Genomic DNA, 8,750 nt, shown 5'->3' with positions numbered 1-8,750 from the left:
CTGACCATTAGTCTATGTAGCTCTTCTTTGGAGAGCAATTAATTTGCACTTACCTTAAGATTAAATGAATTATCCTCTTATTGATTATAAGTGGAACCTGAAATGGCCACCACAGCCTAAGATGACTAATGTGAAGATACAAAAGACATAGAAGGGATTCATGCTTTACTTCCGTGAAACAGTATCAACAATTTCCCCTGGTCAAGATGACAGACAAGTGCCAAAAATCGTCAAAAAATCCCCACTAATTGTGCAAGTGACATGAGGTTATATTGTTGTGGCATATAAGTGAAAGACTTTAAATGTGTTTTAAATAAACTATAAACTAGACACATAAAGGTGAACCTACTATATCTCAGATCCAAAACATTAAATGAGATATTTCTCAACCTGTTTATGTTGTCTCTAAATACAGACAGTCCCAATGCTTACTGTACCAAACTTTTTATTATTTCAAACAAACTTCTGTACAAAAACATCAAAGCAGGCAAAGAAATTCAGTGACAGGCAAACAGCACATGACAACTCACAGAATGCTTTAAGGTTTACATTTTTATTATACAAGTGACAAATAGCTTTCCTCTGGGCTACTTAAAGATAAGACTTCACTGACAAATAATTGCAGGTAAGCGTGTATTAACTTCAGTTACCAAAGCTCAACAGAATGACCCGTCATCAATCTAGATTTACCTAACTGGAAGTGGCTATGAACAAAGCAGGATTTTCCCTAATATACATTTTTAAATTCCCTTCCCCCCCCCCCCCCCATTAAAAATGGAGCTTGTAAACAGTGGATTTACTACTGTGAAAAAGCATTGTGATCACTGCTTCCAGAGAAAGAAAAAAAAACTAGTGTGATTTCTAATTCTGATCCTGACAACAACATAGTGATCTGCTGCTAGAATTGGAGATGTGTGACATGAATGCTGGAGTTGCGGTGTTGTCCAGTATCACAACACATATTACGTTGGCACCTATGGGTTCTGATCAGACTTGAGAAACTTCATAGTGGTCGTTCTGCTCAGAAATAAACTCTAAGGCAATCCCTACTCCAAAGAACTTGTTATTAATACTGTTTAAGGATTGAGTTCAATGACTCAATTTGTCACAACGCAGCAGAGTTTCAACAGACCTAATGCATCTTCAAACTCTTAAGGTATTAGAAGTGATATGCATGAAAATTCCAGTGAGAGCACACAAACCCTGATTTACATACATGGGAATAAGCAAATACAAATCTGAATCTGTGCACAAGCACTGGAGTTTTCACACATGCATGCAAGCAAATTACATAAAATAGAACACAGTTTCAGAACATGACCTCTGCAAGAATATGTACAGCAACTGCAGACCACCCAGAAGACACACTTAACAGAGCATGAGCACTTTGCTGCTTTTGGCAAAGTATTTCTATTCCATTTACTGGAAAAATTACTATAAAGTAAGAACAAACAATTCAGCAAGGAACGTTAAGTCCTTGAAGCATCAATCACATCTCAAAAACCAATGAAGAGCAGTCAGCTGATAGATATTTTTGTGTTGACTCTGAATCATCTAATGAATAACACTATCAAGGAACTTGATGGAGTGCCTAAGAACGACTCAGCTCTTAAAACTTATATTATCCCTAGTTTGATGAAGCCAATTTGACACTAGGGAAGTTTTCTGTTACAGAAGAGTGTTTTGCTTTATACCAGTTTTTATCAGAAAAAAAATTACTTACCAGGTAGAGCTGTCTGAGAGATAATGTTCATCACAATATATTTACACTGACAAACCTATTCTAGTTAAGTAAAGGCATTAGTATTTTCCCTTTCCTTTCTAAACCTAACAAAATCATACAGAATTTTCAAAATATAGCAATGGTCTTAAAACAACATTTTCTATTTATATTGAATCTGAAAAAGGATATTAAGTTCCTCCATTGTTGAAAGGTACAGGTTATACTTTATAAAAAAAAGGTAAAACTACCTCTTTCCAATACATTTTTGGATATCAGCCAGCACACAATCCTTAAAATTGGGTGGATCTCCACTTATTACAGGGAAGACAACATAGTTTATGAGAGTGATGAACATTCAGGTATTCTCATATTCATACAAACTTGATGAGATCCTAAAACTAACTGAAAAAACTGCATGTGTTCTTAAAACATATCCAATTAATTTTACTTTCTCTTATATTAACTTCCTTCTTCTTTAAAGTTCCTTTTCTGTGGTATATTTGACATTTCAGTTTATTTGATTTCTTTTGTCTTTACTACTACTTACTTCTCTGATAGAGAAGGTGTTTAAGGATTAAAATGTACAGATAAACTGTTGTAGCTGAAGTTTTTAAGTAAAAAAGTATTTTAAAAGTCAAAAGATAAAGGCTAGCATAAAAACTTAGGCTGCACTATATAAAGTCAGTCAGGTTATGAACAGATTCATGTATTTTAGCAATGTGAAGAAAATGGTTACGTAAATACACACAAGTATTAACATCAAACTGTATTAAATTATGTAAACATACACATCTTCTGTGATCAATACAAACATCTACTTGTCTCAGGATACTACTGCAGCATAGCTCGAATTTGCTTTGAAGTGGATTCATCATTCAGGTGTTTTGTAGTGAACCTAGGAATTACAAGGTAAAACAGTATTTTATAAAATGAACAGGGATTATAAAAGTCTGAAAACTGCACTACCTATCTTTAAAACAGTGCAGTTTTATTACACAAAGGAGGAACACATATGCTCCTCTCTCTAGTCACTGATTACTGGAATTTAACTGCTGATAGTCTGGTGCTCTTTATCTTCGACATACCCCTTGCAGTAAATTATTCCCTGTTAATAGGTGGAGAACTGTGGCTAAATCCTGTTTGCCATCTGTCTATGACACTGTCATAATTTTAGGTCAAAATTATCTCTCCTTTTCCAGTTAAAAGCCTCAAAATAGGTAAAATCATGGAAAGACATAAGAAACAGGGTAAATACTAAAGGGATTTAGGAATCTAGATTGAATTTTGGCATAATCTATAAGACTAATTTTAAACAGCTTTCTTAAATGTCCTGGGAGGACTGAAGAGCTTTAGAGAGGTTTCTTCCATTTAAGCCCAAACATTCTCCACTGCTTATGTTTGCAAGGAGATCAATTATCACATAAGCTCAAAACACACCTGAAACCTGTAGGATTTAGCTCCACATCAATTTTAATTCAAAAGACAAGATAAGCAAATATGAAGGTGGTTATGGCTGCAGTTCTCCTTCTATCCAAGCATTCAACAGCTCTTAGAGAATTCAATACAGCTCTGAAAAACTTGGTACTAAGACTCCCTTCTCGGCTTCAGAGAAATGTCAGACCAACGTGCCTTGCTTCCCAAGACAGCACCTTAAACACTTAGCTACAGGACTGGGATTTAGGTTGCCATTTTCTTGAAGCTGTTTAAAAAAAAAACCCCAAACAGTCATCTTAAGAGGGAAAGAGAGAAGGGAGCTATGAAGGGTTTAAAAACCAGTAATTCTACTCTTCGCTTCTAAAATGTTCTAACTGCTGGAGTACTTTATACAACAAATTTTAGCTTAAATACACTGTTTACCTTTGATGTATGGATTACCTTTTAGATGGCTGGTTTAGGCAATAAAATGAACCTTAATGGTCTCTGAAGAAGGACATTATTACTTCCAATATTAATAGCCATTGCTTATCAAAGTGAAACAGATTTGAGATAAATTAATATTACTTAAGAAAACCCCAGGTGATGAATGCAAACCTAATGGACAATTTTCTTAATAAATCAAGCTTCTAAGGTGGGAAGTCTTAAATGTAAAGAGATTGGAAGAAAAACAAAGAGGAATTTGTTAAGGCTGAACAAACAATTATTCCACACATACCTGAGAGCATTCAGAAGTCCTTCCACAGTGTCAGGTGGTTGTTCCTTTAAAACTTTTATGCATCCCTTCATCTGGGAACAGAAGCATGCCACTATTGAACAATAATATATGAATTGTACTAGCTGAAAACAAGGAAGAATTTCACCATAGATAGGGTTTTTTCCTACTGAGTGTTAATATTGCTTCATATGCCACAATAAAGCATTGTACCTTATTAAAAATTATCTTAAGTTAAAAATCTAACTTTTGAGAAAACAACCTCTACTTTAATAAGCATTTGTAGATAGTAAATTATATATAAAGTGTATATAAACTTGCACATGATTTCTCCGATTCCAACAAAAAAAATTATCAAGAACAGTTGAGATAAGCTAAAAAAAGAGGTTTTGGCAGAAAGTTCTGCATCATTGCTGTCAGCAACTATCAGAAGAGATGTTTCAACTTTGACTTTTATTTTTATGCCTGCACACAAGGAAGTAATTTTCACTATTCAATTTTTAGTTGCAAACCTAATTGGTGATAACTTATGATCTGTGTCATAACTAGTGGTTACAAATTTTATCTGAGATAGGAAGTCCATGACATTGATTTTAAACACCACATTGAATGAACATCTTCATGGAGATTGTAAAAAAACAGGCTGAAACTCTGTCCAAATTTACAAAAGGGGAAATGAAGCAGAGAAAGCAGAGGTAGAACTCATTTGATAGGTAGAACTCATTTGATCCACTAAACAGACTCCCTGTGTAGTCAACAGAGCAAAATAGAAATTCCTCTAACCTGTTCAGAATATATTTTCATATGTAATGAATCACAGCATGGGTAACAAACAGGAGGAGCTTGAAGCCATGATGCAACAGGAAAATGATGATGTAACGGCTATCACAGAAACATGGTGGGATGTCTCCCATGACTGGAGTGCACCAGCTGATGGCTACAAGCTCCTTAGGAGGGACAGACAAGGAAGAAGAGGTGGTGCGGTGTATGTTGCTGTATGTTAGGGACTGTTACGATTGCTTTGAGTGCAAGTGTAGTAAAGACAGAGTGGGGTGTCTTTGTGTTAGAATCAGGGGGAAGGCCAACAGGGCAGATGTTGCAGTGGGAGTCTACTATAGGCCACCCATCCACGACAGAGAGGTGGATGAAATATTCTATAGGCACTTAGGTGACATCTCACGATCGCTTGCCATTGTTCTTGTGGGAGACTTTAACTTCCCAGACATCTGCTGGAAATACAACACAGCAGAGCAGGATCAGACCCAGAGATTGCTGGAATGTGTGGCAGATAATTTCCAGACACAGCTGGTGAGAGAACCGACCAGAGAAGGTGCCCTGCTGGATCTCCTCTTTGTGAACAGAGAAGGACTGGTGGATGATGTGGCGCCTGGAGGACAACTAGGGCACAGCGATCATGAAATAATGGAGTTCTCTATTCTTAGAGAGGCCAGGAGAGGGGACAGCAGAACTGGCATCCTGGAATTCCAAAGGGCTGACTTTCTCTTGTTTGGGCACCTGCTTGACAGGATCCCTTGGGAGATGGTCCTGAAGGGTACAGGGGTCCAGGAAGGCTGGGCACTCCAAGAAGGAACTCTTAATGGCTCAGCAGCAGGCGGTCCCAAGGTGCTGTAAGAGAAGCTGGCAACAGAGAAGACCACCCTGGCTGAACAGGGACCTTTGGCTGCAACTCAGGGTGAAAAGGAGAGTTTACAGCCTTTGGAAGAAGGGGCTAGCCACACACAGTGATTACAGAGAGGCTGTGAGGGTATGCAGGGCAGAAATCAGGAGGGCTAAAGCCCAGCTGGAAATTAATCTGGCTTCAGCAGTCAAGGACAACAAGAAATGTTTCTATAAGTATGTGAGCAGCAAAAGAAAGATCAGGGAGAGCCTCCATCCCCTGCTAGATGCAGGAGGAAACATGGTAATAAGTGATGAGGAAAAGGCTGAGGTGCTTAATGCCTTCTTTACCTCAGTCTTTAATGGCAGAACTAGTTGTACTGAGGGAATCCAGCCTCCTCAGCCAGAAGACAGAGACTGGGAGAACGACCCCACATAATCCAGGAGGATATAGTCAGTGACCTGCTGCATCACACAGACACACACAAGTCTATGGGACCAGATGGGATACACCCCAGGGTGCTGAAGGAGCTGGCTGGGATGCTCGCCAGGCCACTTTCTATCATTTACCAGCAGTCCTGGCTGACCAGGGAGGTCAAAACAGATTGGAAATTGGCCCATCTATAAGAAGGGTCAGAAGGATGATCTGGGAAATTACAGGCCTGTCAGCTTGACTTGGGAAGCTGATGGAGCAGCTCATCCTGAGTACCATCACACAGCACATGAGGGACAACCAGATGCTCAGGCCCAGTCAGCATGGGTTTATGAAAGGCAGGTCCTGCCTGACAAACCTGATCTCCTTCTATGACAGAGCGACCTGCTTAATGGATGAGGGAAAGGCTGTGGATGTTGTTTACCTTGACTTTAGTAAGGCCTTTGATACCGTTTCCCACAGCATTCTGGTGAAACTGGCTGCTTGTGCTTGGATGGGCACACGCTTCGCTGGGTAAAAAACTGTCTGGATGGCCGGGCCCAGAGAGTTGTGGTGAACGGAGTTAAATCCAGTGATTCTGTGAATCATGTTTCAGAAGTACCTATTTCTTCCCATTGCTATGAAAACATCTAATAGCTACCCAGTCTAGATTAATACCATCTTATTTAAAATGACAGATAAAGACATGGCAGCCTCAAGATATTAAACTTCTGAGTTTCCAAGTCACGTTACAGTGCTAAACCTACATGCCAGTATTTTCTTTGCTGCTAAAGAGCAACTCTGCCTTATTATGGAAGTGGATGATGATATACTTAACTGAAGTTAGGGTCCGTGTATTTACCAATAAAAATTATTTTGAAAATGTTGATCAGTCTCCTGCACAATGACCAGCCTAACTGCCACTGATCACTGCTCAGCTGACTCACTTCTACCTGGAAGATAAAACTATCTTTGCAAATAGCAGATCAGATTAAATTGCTGCAGTGTAGCAGCACATGTTTTTCAAGTGACACAGTTACTTTTTCTGAACTAGAGAAACTGAAGACTATATCCACATCATTCGGTGCAAGTTTACATGCCCCATCAGATCAGATCAGACAAATTCAAAGGAGACACAAATTCAAAACATTCTTTTCTATTTTTGTTATAAACAGAATCCCTAAAACAGTCCAAAAAGAGGAGCTGTTAGGATGCCCAAGATAGAAGCCTGTAATTAACAGCTTGCAATACCATCTCTGGTCTTTAATAAGTAAGGAAAGGTTTGTTCCACGGTCCCTGAATATTCTCTTGAAATGGTTCCCAAGAGTGACTAGTTTGGAGAAAATAATTGCTTTTCACAGCAAAACACACTCATAATATGAGATATTAGAAGATTTTTTTTTTTTTTTAATTAGAGAAGAATCAGTAAACTAATCAGGCAAATTAATATTTGGGACTATGTACTAATTTTAAAAAACTGAGTCATACATCTGCCTCCCATTTATATCTAGCTAACCTTCCTGTAAGATTATGGGGCTTTAGGATAAATGTGTGAAACAAAGCACACACTTTATATTTGATCTTATCAAAATTTTACTTGTGTTGCCTCTGCAGGCAAGAGACTGAATTAGCAGTCAGGAAGTCTGCATTCAATTTCTGGGCTCTATCTGCTGCATGACCTTGAACAAATCAATTCACCTCTTTGCAACCTATCTTTCCCTCTGCAAAACACAGTCAAAGATAAGATGTGGTAAAATACTGATATCTGCAGACAAAAGATGCTAATGAAGGCTCAGTGTCATGGAGTGCAATAATATATATATATATATATATATTATTCTTTCCTTTCGAAGAAAGCTCTCATAAAGGGAGAGACAGCAGTTTTTTCATGAATTACAGATTATTTCTGCTGGCACATAACATTTAGGTTTGTAAAAAAACATAGCAAAAATAAGAGTACTTTTTTCTGTGTGCTTGCAGTATCTCAGATGAAAATGTAAGGTTGATTTCACTCTGGTCATGCCAAAGCTGTAACTGAAGGCTCATTATCAACATTACAATAACATTTCAGTTCCGCTATTTCAGATCTCAGACAAAGCAGAGACAATATTGAATATCTGCTTATTTACAACAGAACTACTTCCAAAGATTAACATTTTAGCATAAATAAATTACATGATTAATAAAAAATTATGACCATAGAACATATTCCAGGGTAGATGTAATGCAAAATTATTTTAGTGTAATAGTACAGTTGGCAGGAAAGCAAACAAAGACAAATGAGTATCTATGACTGGAAGAAAATACAAACAAACGAAGACTGATCCTTATTTTAATTTCAAATAAGCTGATATACGAAAGTACGCAGGTGAAGACAAATTCTAAATTTTGCCATTCAAAAATAATTAAAGTGTTCTATACAAAATCATAAGCTTGTGCTGAAAAAAAGCTGCAGACTAGTATTTTCAAACCTACAGAATATTAAAGAAAAGTCACTCTTACATCAATCTTTGATGTCTTTGAGAAAGCTCCCACAGGATGAACGTGATCATACAGAATAATAACTCCCACCATTACTCTCATGCAGAACATAAGGGTCTCTTCACTGGTGAATCTACTCCTGTACTCTCTGGAAAACAGAACAAAAGATATAAAGTCTTGACTTTTTACTGGGCAATTTTGCAAACTAGACTATGAGTGCATGAAATCTGAACTAAAATTGCATTTTAAGATTGAAGATGCATCTTAGTAAAATTGTAAAGATCTCTGAAATGCCTAAGTCCTTGTCAATGTAGAAGAGTGGTTAGAAAGCAAATGGATAAGTAAACCCTTTCCAATACCCAATTCAC

The 8,750-nt window shown here is 37.6% G+C and overlaps 1 protein-coding gene across 13 annotated transcripts in view; it reads right to left on the bottom strand.

Annotated features, from left to right (window-relative positions):
* Positions 1-751: 751 nt before the first annotated feature.
* The window catches only part of CYRIA (CYFIP related Rac1 interactor A), a 60,101-nt gene continuing 52,102 nt past the window's right edge, over positions 752-8,750 (bottom strand). For 12 of the 13 annotated variants that reach the window (XM_074895605.1, XM_074895606.1, XM_074895614.1 and 9 more), the window contains 3 exons: positions 8,404-8,530; positions 3,876-3,946; positions 752-2,618 (listed from right to left, as the gene is read on the bottom strand). In XM_074895605.1, the coding sequence (XP_074751706.1) occupies positions 2,555-2,618; positions 3,876-3,946; positions 8,404-8,530 (262 nt within the window). In that variant the 3' untranslated portion in view covers positions 752-2,554. Of the gene's footprint in view, positions 2,619-3,875; positions 3,967-8,403; positions 8,531-8,750 lie in introns of those variants that run through there. The other variant, XM_074895616.1, reaches the window with a different exon arrangement.

Source organism: Athene noctua, chromosome 1, assembly GCF_965140245.1.
Source record: "Athene noctua chromosome 1, bAthNoc1.hap1.1, whole genome shotgun sequence".
Classification (NCBI taxonomy): domain Eukaryota; kingdom Metazoa; phylum Chordata; class Aves; order Strigiformes; family Strigidae; genus Athene; species Athene noctua.
This window is presented reverse-complemented; position numbering and strand designations above follow the sequence as displayed.